General features: G+C 37.6%; 1 protein-coding gene across 6 annotated transcripts in view; it reads left to right on the top strand.

Annotated features, from left to right (window-relative positions):
- The first annotated feature begins 610 nt into the window (after positions 1-610).
- The window catches only part of LOC137388911 (dedicator of cytokinesis protein 4-like), a 63,476-nt gene continuing 38,928 nt past the window's right edge, over positions 611-25,158 (top strand). For 5 of the 6 annotated variants that reach the window (XR_010978043.1, XM_068075398.1, XM_068075401.1 and 2 more), the window contains exons 1-14: positions 611-853; positions 2,055-2,141; positions 4,458-4,498; positions 4,605-4,696; positions 8,464-8,584; positions 10,319-10,452; positions 12,670-12,796; positions 17,728-17,876; positions 20,815-20,893; positions 22,841-22,970; positions 23,100-23,190; positions 24,288-24,379; positions 24,482-24,610; positions 24,837-24,866. Coding sequence is in view for 5 of the 6 variants with exons in the window: in XM_068075398.1 (XP_067931499.1) it covers positions 808-853; positions 2,055-2,141; positions 4,458-4,498; positions 4,605-4,696; positions 8,464-8,584; positions 10,319-10,452; positions 12,670-12,796; positions 17,728-17,876; positions 20,815-20,893; positions 22,841-22,970; positions 23,100-23,190; positions 24,288-24,379; positions 24,482-24,610; positions 24,837-24,866 (1,348 nt within the window). In the remaining variant the exon portion in view is untranslated. The remainder of the gene's footprint in view (positions 854-2,054; positions 2,142-4,457; positions 4,499-4,604; positions 4,697-8,463; positions 8,585-10,318; positions 10,453-12,669; positions 12,797-17,727; positions 17,877-20,814; positions 20,894-22,840; positions 22,971-23,099; positions 23,191-24,287; positions 24,380-24,481; positions 24,611-24,836; positions 24,867-25,158) is intronic. The other variant, XM_068075400.1, reaches the window with a different exon arrangement.

Raw genomic sequence — 25,158 nt, forward strand, 5'->3', positions numbered from 1 at the left:
ACTCATCCTCGCATCCCCGAACTGCCGTACAGTTCTCAGCATGTTAGCTGTTGAAGTTTTTCTAAGTTTAAAAATAATTACAAATGTCCGAACTTGACTCGGAAATCGTTGTCGGAAACATTTCAAGTTTAGATTTTGCGCTGAACCATTGAAAATGACCGATGATCGTCGTTACTACATTTCTCCCATACACTCTTTGACGTGAATTATAAGATTCTTGATACGTGGCAAAATGTAAACAGTGTTGTCGATTAATTAACTTTCGTTAGTTTGGTACGCACGCTAAGTTAAAAAGACTTGGGTGTTACATTTGCGGGAAATTATCGCGCTTCCATGGCCGAGTTATCATTGCGCTAGCCGGAAATATCCTTCGCCGAGCAACGCTCGTTAGCTTTGACTTCAGTTTCTGAGCTATCGCATGACCTTCCGGGTTCAACAAGCTATTTCGATGCTGTCGTGCTCTCGCTTTCTATGCAGTATGTACGTAGTACAAATCCCATCGCGACTGTTGTAAATTAACGTGTTTCGTAGACTCACCAGCATGTATAACATTTATAATACATAAAAACGCTTACACAGTAGCAAGCTAGCTCTATACGTTTGCTACAGCTATTGTGCTTAGTTTGACATCTTACGCGATAAACGCCTCGCTCATCTATGTGGACATTCTATGTTCTAGTATGTGCTAACTTCTCATAGATATGCCTCTCTGAAGTTTTTTTTATATATCCGTTTAGTTATTTGTGAATTGACAGAGAACCTTTTCAAGGTTTCTGAGATATACCACAACACTCTTATTCTGAAACCATGGTTTGGACTACAACGTCTCAGGCTCAACGAAAGATCGGTATAGGTACGTGTTTCATACAAATAAATAGGCTTGTGGTGTAAAACATTTGTCAAAGAGTTATCATTATGCTATTGGTCGTTCATTTGCAGTTTGAAAAAAATACATAACATGCGATTAAACTTGCTTTTGATGATGCGCTTGCTCATAATATCTTTGCAAGGAAGCAAAGATATCATGAGCAAACACTTGCTTGTATAGTATGCAAGTAAAGCATGACACACGATGTTCAAATGGACTGTTATGTAGTTTGGTTATGCTTGTAGCACTAAGCTCGCTTAGTCATATGAATCTAGTCATATGGATCTAGTGTCTAGCTGTTTCGGCCAATTAACAGAGTTTTGGCTAACATGAAAGCTCATACAAGCATTGTTGTTGAAATAATGTGTCATAATCCATACAAGGTTTTTGTTTGCTCATAACGACGTTTAAACAACTTGCATTAGTGCCCACCTTTGAAGGTAGTAGGCTAATCGGTTGGTAATTATCTCCAGCTGTCAAATCGTGGTAAAACGGGTTTCAGTTTATTTTGCTTACAGCCAGTCTGGCTTATAGCTGCACGTTTTGCTAGTGTTATTTATTGTTTCATTTAATGTTTTGATAGGTCAATACAAATAGTTTTAACTGGTCCGCGGTTGTGCCACAATAATTGCATCAGTTCACATGAATTATGACTCACCAGGCAATCCAAAACTGTTAGGGTGACTCATCTTGTAATGCTGGTAGCTCTGGTAAATTTTTGAGGCAAGGACTAACATGATTTGCATTCTAATTTTAAACAATTGCAATGGAATGGAAGCTATGAATGGGCTGTAGCAAATATGTATCTGAGTAGAATACTGTTTTGCCCGTGAGGACACTGGATGCTACAATCCTGGTTACTATATCTTTGTTGATATTAGTCTCCTGAATGGCAATGCTATATTCTAGCGCATAGCCTTGTGCCAATTAATTCTAGATTATCCTACTGTTTGATATTTTACTCCAAACCGCAGCAAGTGCTGTCTGACTCATGCACCTGCTGCCAACTCGATTTGATGAGTATGCTGGGAGTGCCAGCCGAAGCACTATGGACACTACCCTTTTTCCACCATTGTTTTTGTGGTTAAAGGTGGTGAAGGCGTTTATGTATAAGGGCCACTATCATGGGTGTATCGAATACTTGTTAGCCAGCAGACATAAGATTCAAACAAACTTTATATTGCAGCTGTGTGCAGGTTCAGAAAAGGAGACATAGCACAGGCTATCGATCTGAACCCGTGTGACACTGTGGTGATAGAAGAACAATGCCCAGGTACTTTTGTGTTAACCGTGTCGCCTCCTTAACCTGTTGACAATAACTACATAGCCTGTTGTTCCATAGTGACATGCTAACCTACTAATGATAGAAACTATCATAAATAGGTAATGTTTCACCATCAGCTGCTAACTAAACTGAGACTTGGAAGAAAAATTATATGTTCCTAAGGCTAGATTTAAAGTTAAATAAAACTTGGACAGTCAAACCTCTGCATATGGAAACAATTAATTTTTGAGATTTGTCTCATCTGCTAAAGCTGGTAGAGCAAATATTTCTGTAAGAATACATTGTTTACATAAAACTCATTCAACAGCCCAAAAATCTAGAACAATTCCCTGTAAAACCTGCAGGTTATTAAAGCGCATGACATTAAAGTGTATGTAATAGAAACTCTTGCAAAAAGTGGATGAAGAAAAATAACATTATTGCATAACTATATAGTATATAACTATAAAATATATTAAAACTAACTATTTTTTACTATATAATAAAAACCTTTTATTGTTATATAGTAAAAAACTAATATAATATAGTAGTAATAGATAAAAAAATACTTTGGTCGTTGTTCTAGTTGAGAGAAACTTAAACGGAAATGTAGGTTCAGCAATGAGGAGGTTAAGAGGTCAAGGTGGGATAAAGACCTGCAGTATAACTCAATACAGCTTTATAATTTTGGTGACTTTCTATACCATTTTTAATTTTCACCAACCTCTCCATTTTGTTTAGGAGACTAGCTTATCAATAAACCTCTATTATGTTGCGCTAGACATTACCTAGGGTGTAGAGTACAATATTATCTATTTATCATTTTTAATATATATGTAGTAATAGGCCTATTTATATATCATTTATATACTATTTATTATACATGTATTCGAACTTTAAATCATACGTTAAACAATTTGTATGTTGAGAGTGATCAGGTGGGGAGCTTAGACTATGTTATTATTATGAGACTAGGGTGAGGCCAAACCACCCCCCTGTGAGGGGATTTCATTTGTACGCTTCTATGTCCCACGCAAATAATGGCAATAATTTCATTACACAGCATCGACTGAAAAGGATGGATGCTAAGCTCCTCATCTGAATATTCTCTCAGTAGTAATTGCTCTCCATTATCACCTTCGATTTTTATCAAGAAAAGCCAGTTTGATGGCATTCACATCTAATCATGTCCCATTAACATCAGGCCTCTTCTGATTGAGATAGTATAAGTGATGTGCCAGTAGTCATGTATTCACTGTTGTTTTTTATACATGCAGCTGCTGTCAATAGGCCAAATCATTGTAGCTGATACTTCAATGTGCTGACTGGTGATAACTATAACCATATAAAGAATGTTGAACAGAAACAAAGTCTATGCATTTGGAAAATTGATTACAGGGCGGACAACTCTATTTCAATTAGGCGTAATTTCAGGAGTTGGTTTATAATTGTTATGTGAGTTTCCTTTGGCTAAAAATGCGAGTCAATGGCAAAATGCTCCGTTACAATTATTTCGAGACCTATCGATTCGGCTAACCTATCGAGTCAGGCTATGCGCTACGCAAAGCTACCCTCCCCGTTTAGCAAATCTCCAGCCTTTGTACAACTTTAGGGCAGCTGAATGATGTTCAGGACGAAAAGAATACTAATATAGTTGTATGCATATTACTCTATTGGCAATAAATTAAATCTCAAACATAATTGTTTTCTAAATTGTGCCATACAAGAATTATAAAACAAAAATATTTTGTTAGTATGCTGTTATCAGTTCTAATTTTATGTATTTCCTGCTTAATAATCTAGATTTATTACTTTCCGGGGTTTGTAATTATCATATAATGAAGTTACTACAACTTTTTGTTTGAGTTTATCCAATCGCTACTAAAATGTCTCATGCAAAACTTCCTATTTTTAGCAGCTGTAGAAATATTAAAATCAACCGGCTCTATTTCAAACTTGCTTCACATACGCATATGAGGCATTGTAGAGACAGCAGAAAAAAGGGGCTGTTGACAGTATTTGAGTTTATGTTTGTTAAAAGGCAAATTCTGAGGGAAGCGAATCTACATGTGAGTTTGGTTTTGACCAAAATTAAAACATTCCGAAGTTGTCAACCTTTTGTCACATGCGCTTCAGTAGACTAGCTTAGATAAGCTGATCTCAAAACCGATGCGCAAGTCTACCGAGTCTTCCAGCATTGAATGCTCTGACGATGGCCTCAAATGAATGAAATCTTTCACGTTGTTTAGTATGTTAAAATTCGCATGAAGCACCAAAGGTTTTTCGTTGTGCTGGACTGTAGCTCATATACTGCTGGTTTTGTAGGATGGTACAAAGGCTATCTGCTGGACGATAGAGCAGTCTCGGTAGGTTTTTACAATGATCTGATAGTTTTTATTACTTCAGATTTTGTCACAGCGAATAAAAAGCTCTTAACCTAAGGCCTCTTATTTACTTTATCTGTATTTGTAGGGCATATTCCCCTCCGAGTATGTACATGTAAGAAAAATCGATCGGAGTATTACTGCTACTGAAGATCAAGTCAACAATCATCTCTATTCCCGGTAGGAGGTCACTTAGTTGTGGCTAATTATGAGCATTAAGTTGGCCTTTCCTGATCTGACTATCTAAATCATTTGTTGACTTATCCTATCGAATCACCTCACAGCTGCTCCAACTTCCTTGCATAGTATACTTCTATATATCTTATCGTTCCTTAAAGCTGCCAACTAGATCGCGAAACATTTGCCTCATTTCCATATTTAGCTGCTGCATGCTGCCCATTTTCCTCGATAACTTTTGTCTCATTCGAACCTACTAGTTCCAAGTTGACATTTTCTAGCTTGATAGTCAACCCTATTTTTCACCTTCTTCAAAGCAGAACTCGTTTAATTTTTTACTTGTGGGAGAACGTTTTATGGCTTTGCTCCGATGTGAGTGCAGAGGCGCTGTCTTAGATGCCTGTATTATCAGTAAGAAAGACTTCCTCGCTAATAATTTTTCATATTAAAATGTGGATACGTCTCCATTTCAGAGTCTACAATTACCACATTGTTCATTGCTGAGTGAATGGATAGTCAAACGAAGATATCTCGGGGTCACTAGTTTTGTGATTATTCTGACACATTAATCAAGTTTTAAGCCAACCATGGTGCTTGTGCATGAAACAAGAATAACTTGGATAAGTTTATCCTATCAGAATTGAGAATATGCGTAGAGGGTTTAAAGACTAGAGATAACACGGCATTCCAACCTGCCAAAATGGATAGTTCATCTAACAACATGACAGTCAAGGGGAGCTGGTTGATAAGCTGAGACAATGCATTCAAGGAAAACCAAACAAGGATGTTATAAATAATTAGAAGGCCCTTTGATATGTATATTCAATCTACTTAAAGTCATTAGCTGTAGTTACCAGTTTGGAAAGATAACATCCCGGTGTGTCTAGGCATTTATCAGCTCTTGACCCCTTGGCAAGTTGTAAGCTTACTAGATACCTTATGTAGCCGATTCATGGTTCTAAAAGGTTATGTAACACCTTTTCGACTTGTGTGACCATATTCTACCCGAAACTGGTTGTTTCTTTTGGTCTGCTAGCCTCCTTACTCCAAAATCCTGCGCCTGTTCAAAGGGGTTCCAGCTGAACCTTCCAACAAGTAGCTTTGGTTAGAGGAAGCAGTTGAAGCTAAAAGCTTGAAAGGGAAAACCTGTGGTTCAGCAATAGAAGCTCTTGTCTGATTGGACGTCGTTGTGCTGCTCTTGTCTGATTGGACGTTGTTGTGCTGCTCTTGTCTGATTGGATGTTGTTGTGCTGCTCTTGTCTGATTGGACGTTGTTGTGCTGCTCTTGCCTGATTGGACGTTGTTGTGCTGCTCTTGTCTGATTGGACGTTGTTGTGCTGCTCTTGTCTGATTGGACGTTGTTGTGCTGCTCTTGTCTGATTGGACGTTGTTGTGCTAGTGAATGCTATTGTAAACTACTTTTTATTAATTTTTTTTGCCAAAGTGTAAATATATACAAATTGAACAGGAAATTCGAAAATCAGACGTTTGAGATGATAAAGACTTTTAGTGAGTTTGCTTGGAAAGTTTATTAATCATTATTATTATTAATCATTGTAAGTTTTGGCTCTACTTTTTTACCAACTGAGGATGCTCGAAGGTTTGAGCCCGTGTAACCACTTATTGAAACCTTTGGTAACTGCTGTTCAGTTACGGCAGTATGTAGCTTAAAAGTTTAAGTTGGCCGTGTATGCATTTCATTACCTCCTTAGAACCAATTAGGACATTCACATTACAACTTGGTTCCTAGCGAGTGACGTTTAGAAGCCTTGACCTTCAGGAGGAAGTAATATGCTCTAACAACTACTCTGCATTTTAGATAGACATTTTTCATGATAATCTATTATTAGGAGCAGCATTGAAGTGGAGATGGATTAGGGTTAGAGCAGGTATAGCGTGTGATGGGGTGTACAATCTTTCCCTGTGCCCTGAAATAATGCGCAGTATAAAGCAGGCCAACTTCCTCCTTGCTTCAACCATTAACACAATGCTGTTTGCCGAGTTACATAGCGCAAACAAATCACTCATGACTTAGTACAATAGCTTCGATTTGTTTGCGTTTCTTGAGGGTTTCCTGTTTTTGAGCAGACATTTCATACAATGTTCAGCTTGAGCTAATAACATGAGGTGACCAATCTGCATATTGTGAGTTCAGCAATCCTAAATTGCCCTGCGTAAGGGATGACTGTGATATCTGTGGCCTGACTGTATTCTCATTTCTCATTGGAAGTTGGCTACAGGCTGGTGTTTTGCCCAGACGTGTCCAACAATTTATATCACTTACTCATCAATGACTGAAGGTGTTTTTGGATTCCCTACACGAAAGGGGGGATGTGTGGGCAGCGTTGTAGATTCCAATCCCGCACCTACCATGATTCCAAAAAAAGTATGGTAGTTTTTGTGTTTGTTGGTGGACATATCACTATATGACAGCTGTGTGAGAGAGGGTATATTGACAGTAAATAAGCATGGGCTCAGAGATGCAGCAATGAAAGTCTTTGGTCCATAATCATTACAAATATTTTCAGATTTTTAGGCTATGATAGCCAAACTCCAGAGTTTTAACGAAGACAATCAGTGTATGCTAAAACGGTTTAACGAGTTTGTTTGTCGCTCATTGATAAAATACTCACTGCGTCAATCAGCGATCCCTGAAAGTGACATGAAGAGGACAACTCCCAAGTTATGAAGATTCGACGATATATATTTACTAAGTTTTCTTACAGCGATGGTGTAACAACCTTTAGGTGTGTCAGTACTGAAGCACTGTGCTGGGCCAAGAAGCAGATCTTGTTTTCACAGGGCACTGTAGTAGAGTGATGGTTGCGTGAAGCCTTATGTCAAGGTTCATGTCTACATATAAAGCAACAGAAAAGCAAGACCTATGCGCGCACACAAGTGTGACATTGTTGGTCGCTAAGGTCGTTTCCATGGCACAAAGGTGGCGCATCACACAGGTGTTTCGCTCCCAAATAGCGACACTTAATCACTATAAAATGAGAGCAACACAGCTATATGGGGGTGTGTCGCAATGCTATCAACGAATGAAAACTTGGTAATTTTAACCCTTGCGCCCCCTAAGCTTGGAAAATCTAAAATCACCCTAAATCTGCCAGCGGAGTGGTCATATTTTGCATTATAAAATGTTTCTGAAATCGATAAGCTCTTCATAGCGATATTCTTTTAACATTCTATGAAAGTTGCAGGGTGTTAAACATTACCCTAAATGCGTGAAGTGATTGCCTTATACATATGTAGCTTGTGTAGAAATTATTGAGAAGTAAGTAATTTCCTATATCGATATATGTTGTCGACTGACTAACACATCGATGCAATACCGCGAATATTGGCGCCTAGAAATGCCAGACTTCTTTTGAGTTACATTCTTCCGAGTCGTACTTATCATGGCCATAAAATTAGCCTGAGCGATTTCAGGTAGCTCAGGAACTGTCTCTCACCAGATCCGCTGTCTTGACTCCTGGTCCTGGGAACAAACTGATATTACTATGTGATTAGCTCCATGGCCTTTTCAGACACAGAGTAAAAAATGAGAAGCATTTGCACCGTTTCTTGATGTCTGGGCTGCTTGGTTGGTGAGGCTGCTTGTCAAAGGAGAGAGTTGTTGTTTTATAACATACATGTAGCTCCTTACAGCTAGCGTCATTGGAGTTTAAACTAACCGATCTAGCTTTTTGTGTTTGTAATTGTTGGCAGTACTCGACATAGTGTCTAAAATGTCAGCTTTGATTTGCCAGGCTCACTGCTTGTAGAATAAGACCCTGCGAGGGCTTGAGCTTTGAAGACGAGCTGATAGTTTGTGAACTGACAGAAACTCTCAGGGAATGGTTCAAAGCCATCAAAGAACTCTACATCAATTCACCTCAAGACACGGTATGTTTTACATTGTAAATTTTTTAAGTTGCTCACAAGTTGTCTCAGGGATATTCAACACTTCCTGGCGTCAGCTTTAGAAGGCTGTCAGCACTGTAGTTTTAGTAGACATTTTATCAGTGTTTTAATACTTGTAAACAAATCTTAAAAGTTATTGTTTCAACCTATGGCGATTGTTAGCTGTTGTATATGCTATTCAAAAATTTCAGAAACTATGAAATGTTTGGCAGGATTTTATAACTCGAAACATAAATAATGTATTGCGTTTTCAAAACACAACATTCTTTATTTTAAGATAAATTTATGTTTTAAGCTATAATTTTAGGGGGTTTTTCAGAAAACTGCAAAAAGCCTCCTAATAAGAACAACGATATTTTAATTTTGGCCCCAGATGAATCGTATTATTCAATAAAATATATATTAAATATATATAAAATATAAAATCTAATATTATTTTATTTTAGCCTTCGCAAGACAATCAGTAATGCAGCCGGCACCAGGACAAAACAGTTAACTGAAGGGTTGATTTGTAGCTCATATGTTGGTCTATTTGAATGGGCATTTGGTACAGATCGCTGTGCACTTGGATAAATTCTCTTCGCCACATTACTTTTAACTTAAGTTTTTAATTTTGTAGTCAACCTGAAATGCTCCATTATCTGTGGTTGGTTTGATGAGCTTCAAGTCAGAGTTAGAGACCATTTATGTTTGGGATTATTTGTAAATGATAAAATCATTCTTTGAAACGTACAAGTTGTTGAAAGTTGATTTTGCTATGCTTTCATATACTGACACAAGCTTTTTAATGCCACTCGACGTTGCTATGCAATAGACACGAGTTCATGCAGTTATTGTGACCTAGTTCAGTTGCAATACTAGATCAATGACAATAATATTACATCTAACCTGAGATTTACAGGCTCTATGCTACTTTGCATTTTTTTCGTATCATTTTCAATACTAGTTAATCGGGTTGTTTTGTATGGTACTTGGGCTATTCAATGCCAATGGATTTCTGTATCGCTATGCACACATTGTCAATGCTGATAATTTCATATAGTGATAAGGTGCAAGGTCATCTCAAAGTACTTCTGCTCTGAAAGCATGAAACTTTATAGTGCTACATAAATAATTATAGCTACTCTGCCACTACGCTAGTTTTCACTGATTTCTTTTTGTGAAATGTAATTATACGAAAATTAACCAGGAAAGTCAGACTTCAGATTAAACACTTGAGATGATAAAAACTCTTAGTGACTTTGCTTGGAAAATTTATTATTAATTATTATTAATCATTGCAAGAGGATACTCGAAGGTTTGAGCTCGTGTAACCACTTATTGAAACCTTTGGTAACTGCTGTTCAGTTACGGCTGTATGTAGCTTAAAAGTTGAAGTTGGCCTCGTATGTATTTCATTACCTCCTTAGAACTAATTAGGACATTCACATTACAACTTGGTTCCTAGCGAGTGACGTTTAGAAGCCTTGACCTACAGGAGGAAGTAATATGCTATAACAACTACTCTGCTTCAAGCGACCTGCATTCTAGATAGACATTTTTCATGATAATCTATTGTTAGGAATAGCATTGAGCCTTTGAACATTTTGATCAGTCACCATTTTAAAACAGGAAGTAGTTTAAAAACTCCAGAATGTTTTTTCTACTTCATATTGGCTTACGTAAGGCTTTGTCACGGCAATTCATTCTTATGCAATGTCATTCTTGTGGTTGAAGATGCTGGCATACATTCAGAAAGAAATAGTTAAACTCCTTGAACTGCGAACTTCCTTCACCGCTCCCTACCTGACCAGCACACTGAGGACCCAGCTCCGTACAGAGATTACCAACAAAATAGACTGGGGCAACAAGTGAGTCCTTCCCAGTACTCATACTAGAGCAAGGGGCGCGTCACCCTCTCCTTAGCACATTCCCAGTACTCATACTAAAGCAAGGGGCGCGTCACCCTCTCCTTAGCATATTCTGAATACTCGTACTAGAACAAGGGGCGCGTCACCCTCTACTTAGCACATTCCCAGTACTCATACTAGAGCAAGGGGCGCGTCACCCTCTCCTTAGCACATTCTGAATACTCATACTAGAGCAAGGGGTGCGTCACCCTCTCCTTAGCACATTCCCAGCACTCATACTAGAGCAAGGGGCGCGTCACCCTCTCCTTAGCACATTCTGAATACTCATACTAGAGCAAGGGGCGCGTCACCCTCTCCTTAGCGCATTCCGAATACTCATACTAGAGCAAGGGGCGCGTCACCCTCTCCTTAGCGCATTCCGAATTGTTTGAGACAAATGAACCAGTAAATGATAGTCCAATTTATTTCTTATAATTGCTTACATTTTGTCATAGCTGATGTGTTTTTGTTTCTCACTCTTATGGCTGCCACCCTAAGTTTATACTTTGTTGGTTTTGAATGGTGGAGGACAGCTTACTCTTGATTAGCTGTGTATTTGTAATAGATAATTATATAACAAAGATGTCTGCCCATTTGACTGCTCTTGTTACCTAGAGGAAGTCTTTTAGCTCTTTTTGTTCTCTCTGCTTTGCTGATTGGATAATAAGTGGACCAATAGAATCGCTCTGCTCCCATGAGGAAGTCTGCTACTAGTTTTAGCTAGTTATGTAGATATAATCTGGGTGTTGTTTGTGTTTTACTCAGCACCTAGAGCTATGATAGACATTAGCTCTGCATGTCAGATCATTCTGACATGCAGAGCTGATGGGACATCTGATGAGAGATCTTTCACCTATCTTTCTTTGTCCATATAATGTACATACATTTTATTTACATGGAATGTTGACAGTGATTCAGTTCATTAGAGGCTGTCCAAACCACTAGTTATGAGCATCCTACATGACCACCCTTACACTACATTTATCATACAGAACGGTTCTTGCCATAAATTTTGTATTTTGTGTGTCAGTACACCTTAGCTTGAGTTTTAGTCCAAGAAGCTGTGTTGTTACTCGCTACTATTTTTCCTCTGCCATGAGTGCCCACATCTATCTTACGCTTATGATCGATCATCTATCTTATGTTACATGTTACATGCCACATGTAACATGCTACATGTTAGATGTAGCATGTTACATGTAACATGCTACATGTAGCATGTTACATGTTACATCTAACATGCTACATGTAGCATGTTACATGTAGCATGTTACATGCTACATGTAACATGCTACATGTTAGATGTAGCATGTTACATGTAACATGCTACATGTAACATGTAACATGTAACATGCTACATGTTACATCTAACATGTTACATGTAACATGCTACATGTTAGATGGTAAATGAATGAGGTTAGATGTAACATGTTACATGTAGATGCTACATGTTAGATGTACATGTTACATGTAACATGCTACATGTAGCATGTTACATGTAGCATGTTAGATGTAACAAGCTACATGTAGCATGTTACATGTAACATGCTACATGTAGCATGTTACATGTAGCATGTAACATGTAGCATTTTACATGCTACATTTTACATGTAACACGCTACATGTAACATGTTACATGTAGCATGTTACATGTAGCATGTTAGATGTAACATGTAACATGCTACATGTAGCATGTTACATGTAACATGTTAGATGCCACTTGCTGTTCACTCATTTAAGAGTGTTTTAGATAAGCAGCGCTGAAAGCCTTCAAGGTATCCTCATATCCAAAGGTGGGACGCTGCCGGCTTTCATTCAATATCCATTTTACATGGATTGAAGCAGCCAGCATCTCATATATCATATCATAGAAGCTGCACAGAATTTCTTAAAACCCCAATTTGTGATGTCACCTACGACTAATAGTGCATCCATCTTTTGAGGCATCAGTTGACCTTTACCAGTTGTAGTACGACCCTTGCGATTATGATTAGTTTCGGTTCAAGATAATTACCCTCTGAAATTGCTGCTTTGAACGGCAATACTCACTGTTCAAAGGTGACTCACTTGTATAAGGTAATGTGATATTTCACTGTTCATGCCCAGCACTTCAAGTAATTGCTTCAAGTGGTCAGATAATTTACTCATGCACCATTAAGTTGTTACTTTTCTGTGCAGGAAACTGGGGCTAGATGTCGTCCCTAGAGTGAATGGCATGCGAGTTGGGCCGAAAAGCATCAGCCCCATTGAGCTCCACAAAATTCACCTGGACACAAATAGTTTCACCACAGGAAATATGACACTTGTAAGTATCTAACACGAGAGTCATCTGCTCCCTTAGTAAGAATATTGGAATCGCTTAACTGAGTGAGTCTAATAGAGGTTGTGTAACACGATTAGTGATTCTAACAGATGTGACGCCAACTTAATGTTGAGAAGCGTTTGCTGTTCTAAACAGAAGTTGAAGTTTCAGTGGTTATTTGTTAAGGCTATTTGGACACCTATTCCTGATGAGGTTGACAAGACTCTGCAGTACAATAGACTTGTTATCAACCACAGTTTCTGTGTGCAATAAGCTTGTGAATATCATATTAAATACATTCAAAGTTAATCCCTTTTGACATTGCCTTTCCGTGTTGGAGTAAATAATCTAATAAGTATGCAGGTGTATTCCTTCCACAACCAAAAACTGAACTATAAACACTTCTTGTAATTAGATCCGTCGTAAAAATGAGTTATAGAAGTTTTATAAAATTGTTTTAAAAAACTCAGCTACACGTAAGAAACTAAATGAACTAGTAGTCAATATAACAATGTCAAATAAGGTCAAACAAGGTCAAACAAGATAACGTCGTTTCTGCATTGCAGACAGGCATATTGAGCTGTAACTTTGGTGATGCAGAGGTGTTTAGGTAGAGGCTGTGAGCAAGATAAAGAATTAATTTAACCTAATTAAGTGAGCTTTACATCAACATAAGGTATTACTATACTTTTTTGTTGTCGTGTTTAATGTTTTAAAATATTATTCTTTAACTTTTATGGCCCGGTCTCTTTTTTTACACATTTAAAGCATTCTTTATGTCTATGTATTTTTATATATCTTTGCTTTTTTATGTATATGACATCTTTACTCTTCTTATCCGAAGATGCTCATTCAACTTCTTAACTGTGCAAGTCTTGACTTTACAAGTCTTGACTGTACCAGTCTTTACTGTGCCAGTCTTGACTGCCCATTTTGACTGTGCCAGTCTTGACTGTACCAGTCTTTACTGTACCACTTTTGACTGTGCCAGTCTTGACTGTGCCAGTTTTGATTGTGCCAGTCTTGACTGTGCCAGTCTTGACTGTGCCCGTTTTGACTGCCAGTCTTAAATATGCCAGTCTTGACTGTGCCAGTCTTGACTGTGCCAGTCTTGACTGTGCCAGTCTTGACTGTGCCAGTCTTGACTGTGCCAATCTTGACTGTGCCCGTTTTGACTGCCAGTCTTTACTGTACCAGTCTTGATTGTGCTAGTCTTGACTGTGCCAGTCTTGACTGTGTCAATCATGACTGTGCCAGTTTTCACTGTGCCAGTCTTGACTGTGCCAGTCTTTACTGTGCCAGTCTTGACTGTGCCAGTCTTGACTGTGCCAGTCTTGACTGTGCCAATCTTGACTGTGCCCGTTTTGACTGCCAGTCTTTACTGTACCAGTCTTGACTGTGCTAGTCTTGACTGTGCCAGTCTTGACTGTGTCAATCATGACTGTGCCAGTTTTCACTGTGCCAGTCTTTACTGTGCCAGTCTTGACTGTGCCAATCTTGACTGTGCCAGCTTTTACTGTGCAAGTCTTGACTGTGCCAGCTTTTACTGTGCCAGTCTTTCTTGACTGCCAATCTTGACTGTGCCAGTCTTGACTGTTCCCGTTTTGACTGCCAGTCTTGACTGTGCCTGTCTTGGCTGTGCCAGTTTATGACTGTGCCAGTCTTGACTGTGCCAGTCTTGGCTGTGCCAGTCTTGGCTGTGCCAGTCTTGGCTGTGCCAGTCTTGACTGTGCCAGTCTTGACTGTGCCAGTCTTGACTGTGCCAGTCTTGACTGTGCCAGTCTTGACTGTGCCAGTCTTGACTGTAGTAGATGCTTGGTTAGAAATACAACCAAAGAGATTGCATAAAAATGCTTATCAGAGATTGTTCTGTTGACACAAATACAATACATGAATGTTATGAGACACCAGTTACTATCTGTGTGAAGACGAACAATTCCAATTCACTAAATGCTCAACTAATAAAATGTCTGTTGGAGATTTTTAATGATAAGCTAGAGCTGATAGACTGTCCGTGTAGCAATATTTGAATAAGGGTGACCTTGAAAATACACGAATTATCCTACTTATTAGATTGTTTGCTCAAATAACCGAGTGTAACCTGACTGTTAGTTTCGATTATTTTTAGTCATGCCATTAACAGACTATAGACAGTCTAGTCTGACACTGCTGGTCTCTAGTAATCTTCATCTTTTTCTCATTTATGCTATTCTTTTATCGCAAAGCGAAGTTGTTAGCAAGGAGTCAATAGAATATTACAAACATCTGGCAGTGTCAATGGATAGCTTAATGCCTGCAGTTTCCATGTCATCAATATTTGCAGATCAGAGAACAGCAAAAATTGAAAGGTTGAGATTTTCTAAAATATTATCATTCCATAGATTAGAATTACTTAAAAAGCAATTCTAAAACTGAGTTCAATCCTACTTTAACCAACTGTGTTGTTTTCTGAAATATTTAGTATTATTTGTCACTAGTTCCCTGGTATCATAAGGTGTGCCAATGAAGCATAGAAATTAAGTACGGGCACAATAATTCACAATTTACAAACAAATACGAACTATCAGTACAGGTGGTGGTATTCCAGAATGGTAAGCCAAATGTTGCGAGTTCCAATTTCGTATGATGCGATGTTTTTTCAACCTTCAACCGTGGCTTCAGACAGACGAAAGAAGGCGGCTCTTACTATAGTAAACATTGTTATATGCTTTGGGCTCAGAAAATAATTTAGTTGAAATTTAAAAAAGTTACCAGAAATGAGGTGAAAGTTATTCTTGGATTTTTGCAAAGTTATCTACATGTACTGTTTGTCCTAAAATGGTAGCGGAGTCACTTCCTGATCAGGACATCCAGGCAGTATCTGGCTATTAGGCAGTACCGGTATATTTAACCATGCTACATGAAATCTTTGTTCGTTACTAAAAAAAATTTCAACTTTTATATGGCATGACTCAGTAGTAAATTTGCTGCGATTACTTCCAATGGTAACTGTTTCACCCTCAGATGGATTACACTGTATTTGGTAAAGCTGATAACACTCTTATCTTTAGCATACGTGGCCTTAACGCTGCGTTAACAATGATAGGTCAAAGGTTTCTACAAATTACCAGTCCTTGTCTGTTACCGTATCTCTTGACAATCGCTGACATGTTTCTGATATCAGTCTTATCTGCTCCTGCACATCTTTCGTAACGCTCAGTTATTGATTCTAACTTTAACATTTCAGTCAATTTATAATACCCTATTTAGGCAGCTCATTGGAGCTGTTTCTTCTGGCTGACTTGGATGGCCAACAAATAAGATATTGTAATAGTAGAGAGTAACCTGATTTACTGCCGGTTACAACTTGTAGCAATGTTTCATAATCTGTAGCACCGTGTCACAACCTGTAGCAATGTATTACAATCTGTAGCACCGTGTCACAACCTGTAGCACTGTGTCACAATCTGCAGCACTGTGTCACAACTTGTAGCAATGTGTCACAATCTGTAGTACCGTGTCACAACCTGTAGCTCTGTGTCACAATCTGTAGCACTGTGTCACAATCTGTAGCACTGTGTCACAATCTGTAGCATTGTGTCACAATCTGTAGCATTGTGTCACCACCTGTAGCACTGTGTCACAATCTGTAGCACTGTGTCACAATCTGTAGCACCGTGTCACAACTTTCACCATCCAAGCACATCAGCAGCAAGTGTGACGAAGCTGTTTTATTAAAAATGTAACCTTCATCTAGGAGAGAGACGAGATAAGAAAGTCTTTAAACTCATTTGGAACAGAGTTCATGAATTGTGTATTCTTTAGACACGTGAGGTTTTGAATTTTTGGCTGTCAAATCAAATAGATGTCGGTATCGATGTATCCTCCATTAGTGCCCTCTGGCAGCAATCTGGTAGACAACCTTTATTAAACTCTTTTAGACAAGCGCAGCAAGTTCTTTTTGTTGTTTGTTTAACCAGGACTGAATATTGGTTGGTTGAGAGTATGCTGTCGTAGTTAGGTTTCTCATGCTGCCGTAGTCAGGTTCTTCATGTCATCATCTCCGAGTGGTTGACTGAAGGAAACAAGTGAAACCAGGTTTCTTGAAGTGCTATTACGCATGGAGTGCATTTGGAAGCTGTTTTGTGTACAATGTATATTTTAAACATACAAGTATTATATTATTTGCATTCTACGAAGGAGGATGGATGGTGTTGGTTTACTGCTCATATTACCTTACGCTGTCTGGGCTATTTATGCAAAATTAAGGTGTTGAAGTATACAATCCAGAATATGTATAGAGAGTGCTGGGGAGTGAAGTATACAGTCCAGAATAGGTATATAGAGTGGTGGGGAGTTAAAGTGCTGTAAACCTCTTAGTACAATGTTTCCTCTATCTGCAACTTTGAAAAGGGTAATAAAGAAAATAGTTGTTTATAAATTACTGAAATAAAATATCCATCTTTACTTCGGTCTCCTCGACCCACGCAGCTAATCACTTTTTCTGATAACAAAGTTCATAACAGGATGTGGTGTGAACTGCTGATATGCCGGGTATCATTTCAGCAATGCGTGTGACAGATCTGTCACACAGCATTGCTTCTAACCCGTGAGTTTTCTGGTTTGACAAAGTGTAAACAAATACAACATTATTTTATAGCCCCAATTTTCTCCTGCTAGATGCGGTGTTGCTCCAGTCTCTATCACGCGCAATGCTCAATGTCAATGTCAATACAAAAATCTTTTTAGAGGCTCAACTTTTTGGATTATGCATGATTTTTGAGATTCCTTTACATACATTTTAACTGTTCTGAGTATTGGAGTTTTCTCATCATGATTGTTGGTGCATCGCTGAGTTCACCTCGAGGTTAGAATTATATCATAACCCTTCTAGAAATCATTTTTTCAAAGTTTTTATTTTTAAAACTCACCTACACGTTAGTCCTTAATTTTAGACGGCTGTGAGAGACACATACAATTCCCATCATTTATACCTCCACTTTAAGACTCTCTCTCCACCCCTCAATCCTCCATCCGGTGATGGTGACCTTGCTATATACTTCTCCATCTACAACTACAACGCTGGTTCTCCTGAATTCGTATCGTAAGTTGTCTCACTTTTAAATTTATGGTATGTTACTTTCTATTATATGGTATTCTCTAATATATTGTATGCTACCCTCTAATATATTGTATGCTACCCTCTAATATATTGTATGCTACCCTCTAATATATTGTATGCTACCCGCTAATATATTGTATGCTACCCTCTAATATATGGTATGCTACTCTCTAATATATTGTATGCTACCCTCTAATATATTGTATGCTACCCTCTAATATATTGTATGTTACCCTCTAATATATTGTATGCTACCCTCTAATATATTGTATGCTACCCTCTAATATATTGTATGCTACCCTCTAATATATTGTATGCTACCCTCTAATATATTGTATGCTACCCTCTAATATATTGTATGTTACCCTCTAATATATTGTATGCTACCCTCTAATATATTGTATGCTACCCTCTAATATATTGTATGCTACCCTCTAATATATTGTATGCTACCCTCTAATATATTGTATGCTACCCTCTAATATAATTATTGTATGCTACCCTCTAATATATTGTATGCTACCCTCTAATATATTGTATGCTACCCTCTAATATATTGTATGTTACCCTCTAATATATGATATGTAGCGTTCTAATATATGGAATTGTATACGGTATTCTCTCTGATCTATTGCGTTTTATTCTTTAATATATGAATATTACCCTCTAATATATAGAATTTTAATATTTAATGTATGGTATGTTACTCTCTAACATGGTTGCATCGAAATATTTATTTTCGTGAAGTCAGCTTGTTTACTTTAGAACATGAGATATTTCTTAAGCTATTTCATTATAGTGTTGTGATAAATGACCAGGTCAAAGGTGACATTTATTTATGAATAAATAGAAAAATAGCTATTGCAAAATATCGTTGTCATCAAGTCGATGACTGTAGAATAAATTCTATGTTATAAGATTACATCTTCGGAATATGGGCATTCTCCGTAGGAAATCATAGGAGTAGATGAGGGCAGTGTGAAGCTGTTTACTCACTCCACTATTACATCGCTTAGCCTCTATATTATAATAGTACTCTTTCATTAGGAACGGTTATAGAGTGCGACAGGAGACCAGGGCTAGTAAGAAGCTGGTGTGATTGAACATATATTCTGACTGGAAGGTAGTCACTGACTTTGGCTCCTCAGGAAACGGTTATAGCAGCTTGAGCTGTTTGGCCGATGTTCCCTTGCATTAGTTTTATAACTTGACATGTTATTGGGTTATTAGGCAATCGGTTGGAATAGAATTCTCTACATTCAACTGGTGGTGTTCATCAATAAATTGTTTTTTCCAAGTAGTTCTCCATGTCAAACCAATTTCTAATAGAGTTTAAACTCTGAATGGCGTGGCTAGTCGCCCGTGGTAGATGTGATGACAAGTCAGATGTAATGCTCATTTCGACAGCACAAGCTGACTCATGGTTTTATCTGCTGTGGATGAGAGTTTCAAACATTTCATAGAATGCTTAACACAGGTCTTTCACTGCTTCACTTACTAAGGCTTGTTTATTTTCAAGCTGAACAAGCCATGTCAAAATACAATCAACTTCATGACAGGCCCAGAAATTCTGACATATCTCTGCTGGTTACAGAGATACTGTGGTATTGCTTGTTACAGATATACTGTAGTATTGCTTGTTACAGAGATACTGTAGTATTGCTTGTTACAGCGATACCATAGTATTGCTTGTTACAGAGATACTGTAGTATTGCTTGTTACAGCGATACCATAGTATTGCTTGTTACAGAGATACTGTAGTATTGCTTGTTACAGAGATACTGTAGTATTGCTTGTTACAGCGATACCATAGTATTGCTTGTTACAGAGATACTGTAGTATTGCTTGTTACAGATATACTGTAGTATTGCTTGTTACAGAGATACTGTAGTATTGCTTGTTACAGCGATACCATAGTATTGCTTGTTACAGAGATACTGTAGTATTGCTTGTTACAGAGATACTGTAGTATTGCTTGTTACAGCGATACCATAGTATTGCTTGTTACAGAGATACTGTAATATTGCTTGTTACAGAGATACTGTAGTATTGCTTGTTACATCGATACTGTAATATTGCTTGTTAAGGAGATACTGTAGTATTGCTTGTTACGGAGATACTGTAGTGGAATTATTTTTGTTATATTTTAGTACTTTTTGTAGTTTATGGTAATTGGTCTTTTCATTGACTTAAAAAATGAAAATACATTTCAGCATCTGTTGCTTTGTGTATTTTATGCATTTGATATATATTAAAACACAGAAATTTGTTTCTTGTGCTTACTTTATTAGCAGTGAACTTGCCACCTTGTTATTCTATATCTCATTCATATTTTATGAAGAACTGTCTACCCGATTACTGATTTAGAGATTCTGCACACTTTTAGCTTTGTGTATTGTTTTCATATATTTTGTTTTCAAGTCAACAATCATCTAAGCCAGATAGCTAGAAATAGTCAGTAGGAAGTATAATAGCTGTTATCAAAGTGTGCCTTGACTGTAAATGTCATTTTTTATCGCTTAACTCTGAGTTTACTGTTAGCAAAGTACTTTAGAATAATATAATGAGATGACTTGATACTTTAAGTGTCCGGTCAATTATGGTATAAAGTATAAACAGCACTTAGCTGTTAGTTATTCACTGCTAATTTGTTTTACACAGATGTAGGTGATAACTGCAGAACCTTATGGAGCTATCACCTAATGAGAGCAAACCTACATACATGTATATTTGCTTGAAACAAATTTGTAGTTGTTGACAAACAGCCAACTGCTTGTTATGGTTTGCGTTATAGATATACGCTACTTTGCAATACTGTTTTACAATATGATGTGAATTATACCAAACTATCTCTAGTAATGGGCTATTGTGGACATCTACTGATATATACTGGATATTATATCAGTTGCTTGCATTGCAGGGAACGTGTCATGTGCAAGCAATATAGAAACGGAACACAGGGATCCCAGGCTGGCCAAAGTTTTACCGCTATGTTTGTGGTAAGACTCAATATCATTGAATATGCTGTTGTAGAGAGTTCTCTAGTACCATGTTTATTAATTTATTAATATTAATATTTATTAAACTTGTTTTAAAAACTACGCCATTTTGGATTTACGTTACTGATGGTAGTGAACAGGTTATGCATGGAGGACCGTTCCCTTATACAGTGCACTCTCCGAGTTATGATGACCCTGTTATACAAGTTTTTTTGGCATTATGATGTGGAACACAACGTTTTTTCGTCCCACCATACGACATTTTTTTGCCATACGATATCTACAAAGGTTTTTCTTGAAATTCAAATTTGGGAGTCGATGTGCTAAATACATCGGAATAAGGAAGATGTTACAACTGTATGCTATTTTCTGAAATCACTTCCATTCGCATGAAAAACATACGATGCTCGTTCCCTTCTCAGTTAAGCTTTCTTCTTGTGTAAATTTGTGAAAAGTAAGCGAAGGGAATACATATACCAGATCAAGTCACGTCGCTCCAAAGGTAAATAAAATTTCATTTTTTCTCGTGATGGCCATTAAATGGTCAAGTATGCGAAAGGCCACTTTCGAGAACATCATCGCTCAGGGTTATCGAACTAGGTTGAAAAGAGTTTTAATGAGGTTGGATGAAAGTTACAATGAAAACGTAACCAAAAACAGATACGTGATAAAATTTTATAGATGGCAAAATAAAAGTTTAGTTTAGTAAAATACATACTAAAACTCAGCTTCAAGTGTGTGTTTAGTAAGCTAAATTTATTTAAGTTGAATTCAAAGTTTTTGTTATACTTATGTCTGTCTTGAAGGTAAGAACTCTCTACGGTGTGCTGCACATAGTACAATGTAAGGTTACATTTTATTGCAGATCATAACCACTAAATACACTTAGTTGCCGTAGGTAACTATAGTTACTAAGGTTAACCTACTATTCTGTTACCAGTTTTTAATGTATGGTATTTATATAAAATTTTGGTGATTTTACAAGGATGTTTGCATTATATAATTACTATGGGTTTCTATATCACTCAATATGATATTTTCGCTATAGATGCCAACACTGGAATGAATGAATGTCATATGGTGGATGCACTGTAGAATCATTGAATTAGGCTGTAAGCTATGATGCAGCATTCATGGAATACTCATTATTATATGCAGTGGTATTAGAAATGGCGTCATGCATTTTAATGTGCTTCCTCGTAATGTGGCATAGACATTTGCGATGTCAAGGTCATAAGACACAGTTGAACACCCGGCTGTAGACTTTAGGTTACTCGTTAGTAATCCTTTCGTAGAAAAATTGCAATCATTCTATACTCTTGTGCGCAATAAATTCTATACTCTTGTGCGCGAGAATAAGTATGTGCACAATAATTCTAACATCTTAAAGGCAACCGAATGGCACAAGTGCTAGCACGCTGGATGGTGAAGTCCATTGTTGTTGGATCAAATACTGTATGACGCAATCAGCTCAATTATTAAAATTACATTAAATAAGACAGTATCTCTGTAAGTTACGCATGATATGCCAGCATATCTTTGACTCACACATGATATGGCAGCATATCTTCCACTCACAAATGATATGGCAGCATATCTTCCACTCACAAATGATATGGCAGCATATCTTCCACTCACAAATGATATGGCAGCATATCTTGCACTCACAAATGATATGGCAGCATATCTTCCACTCACAAATGATATGGCAGCATATCTTCCACTCACAAATGATATGGCAGCATATCTTCAACTCACGCATGATTCTGTTCTCCCCAATCCCTCATTTAGAAGACCGAGTGTGGCCTCGTGCTATGCTAGCAATGCTCGCTGTTTTCCCAATGTTAGTACATCTCTCTTCAATTCACATGCTGGTGTTCTTCGATGTAATATATTTGTATATAGATTTACTGACGTTGTTGATTTTGCTATCCTCTTTATAATTAGGACTTGACAACAGCTGACCTTAACCTTGAGGATGCCTATCTCATTGCTCAAGTGTATAAAGTTGGTAGCTTGAAGAACGCACGAGCTGATAACGGAGTAATTGCTTACAAGAGGCCTTATGGCTGCGCAGGTAAACTTCTTCAAATGATAGCTGTTAAGTTGCAGGTGAACTTCCTCAGATGATAGCTGTTAAGTTGCTATAGCAGAGGTGAATCGCTGGCGCTGCAGGCTTGTATAAGTTTGTGTGTAACTGTTTCAGTTCTCCCACTGAGGGATGTACTTCACTCAAAACACCCTAAACCCTATGATGAGGAGGGTTTTACAAAAGACTTCAGCATGTCTCTCTTACCGTGAGCCATCCAACATCATTATATATTATACCACAAAACCTCAATTTGAATGCTACATTTACTTGATTGCCATTTTTAATAGAACACCACTATAGAGGAAGGGTTGAAAAATACAATGCCACCCTTTAATTGAACATCACCTCTATTTGCCTCCCCACTTTGACATTCTTTGATCTTTATGAACCTATAATAGCAAGTGATCAATAGAAAAGTGTCCACAAAATAGTACTAATAATGACTCGGTTACATCGATAACAATTAACTTTTTTGCTGTTGCTGTAGCGGCTGCCATAAATTTAGTGCCATTGTACCTGAAAAGATCTATTGTCACGGTCATCAGAACTACACTCTGATTTGAAGTCCTATGGTTTAAATCATATCTATTGTTTTCAATTTCGTCCAAAATTTAGTTAACAATTTAACCCTGAAGGCTTTAAATCGTTTTGATGAACGGTGAGAATGCTTTTCAGGAACACCTTATGATGTAATAGCGGCCATTGTAATGGCGTATTCTAACTGAGAAATGTTAAAAATGTCTTTAAAATCTTAAACATTATGTCAATTTTTTAACTCCAAAGCTTTACGATTCTTTTTTCTTTAAAACTTTGAAAGTGAGACCATTGAAATAATAACAATACCACGCTACTATTTTATAGTCAAAGTAGTTCATTGTCTAACTCGGTCTGATACTTTGGCGTATGTGAAAAACTGTTTAGCAGAATTGCTCAGGTCGACAGCATCAATATGGATTCGTCGAAGGAAAATGTAAAATTTAGGCAACATTAGCATCGCTTCGCCCGTAATAGGGTTAAATTTATCTTCCCAAAAATTCGACTAGCTAGTGGAAAAACACAGCGCCACCTCTTTCACGAGTACTTGAATGCCACCTTTAATTAAATGCCACTATAGGGGTAGGGTTGAAAAATAGAGCACCATGGCATTCGAATAGAGGTTTTATGGTATATTCGTTGTAAAGAGTTTTCTTTTATCTTGTTTTGCCATTAGCTGAATTTGTCATATGTTTGTGTATTGACTGCCAACTGTTGGCTCTTCATTTTAGTTATTGTTAAGCATCCTGTAATTTACTGCTTTTACAGCATTCGCAACAACAAAGATGATGACTTTTCAAATATCACAGATCATCTGATCAGAAAGGTCAAGGAGAGAAAAATAGATGACAAGGAAATTGGTGCGTTGAGTCTTGTTTGCCTAGCTTCTGATTTGGAAATCATTACTGTCTACTAGCTGTGTCGGCTGTGCTGTTCCTACATGTCTACGGTTATATTATTAGGGGCGGTGAATGTGGCTCTAGGCATGCTGCATGGAGAGATCTCATCAATTCGGCACAAAAATCCGCAGCTTTTTACTCGTAGTACCATCATCACCCAAAAACTTGGCTTTGCTGATGTTATTGCTCCCGGTAGGTCATACATGCTCTCTATCACAAGTGGAATGCCTCCTCTCCTTGGTTTATTAAAAGCATTTCTTTAATGTGAATTGGTAACTGCTGAAATTTGCATAAATTAGCAATTTGGTTTTAATTTGCCTTTATGCATCATATATATGCCCTGCATTAAAGGCTCTGCAATATATTCTCTGCAATATATTCTCTGCATTAACTTGCACCTGTTAATCAACTATTTCAGAACGCTGTGCCCATTATGTTCTATTGGAGCGTAAGTTTATCACCTCTATCCGCTATCCCTTTTGAGTTGTTTTAGTAATGCATCAGGAATGGAACACCCTTTCCCAGCCATGCCTGTACAGCTGTGCATTGTAGAACATCTGTAGTCGTGAACACTGCGCTAATTGTATGAAGTTACCATATTTTGCACCTTTATGTTCGCTTTCTGTTTAAACCGCAAGGGTTGGTTTAGACAAATGATGACATAAAAGAGCAAGCAGTGCAAACATCTTAGCATGCTATCCTTGACACTCTGAGACAGTTGGTTCTGCTATCCGTGACAT

The sequence above is a fragment of the Watersipora subatra genome, chromosome 2 (assembly GCF_963576615.1).
Source record: "Watersipora subatra chromosome 2, tzWatSuba1.1, whole genome shotgun sequence".
Classification (NCBI taxonomy): Eukaryota; Metazoa; Bryozoa; class Gymnolaemata; order Cheilostomatida; family Watersiporidae; genus Watersipora; species Watersipora subatra.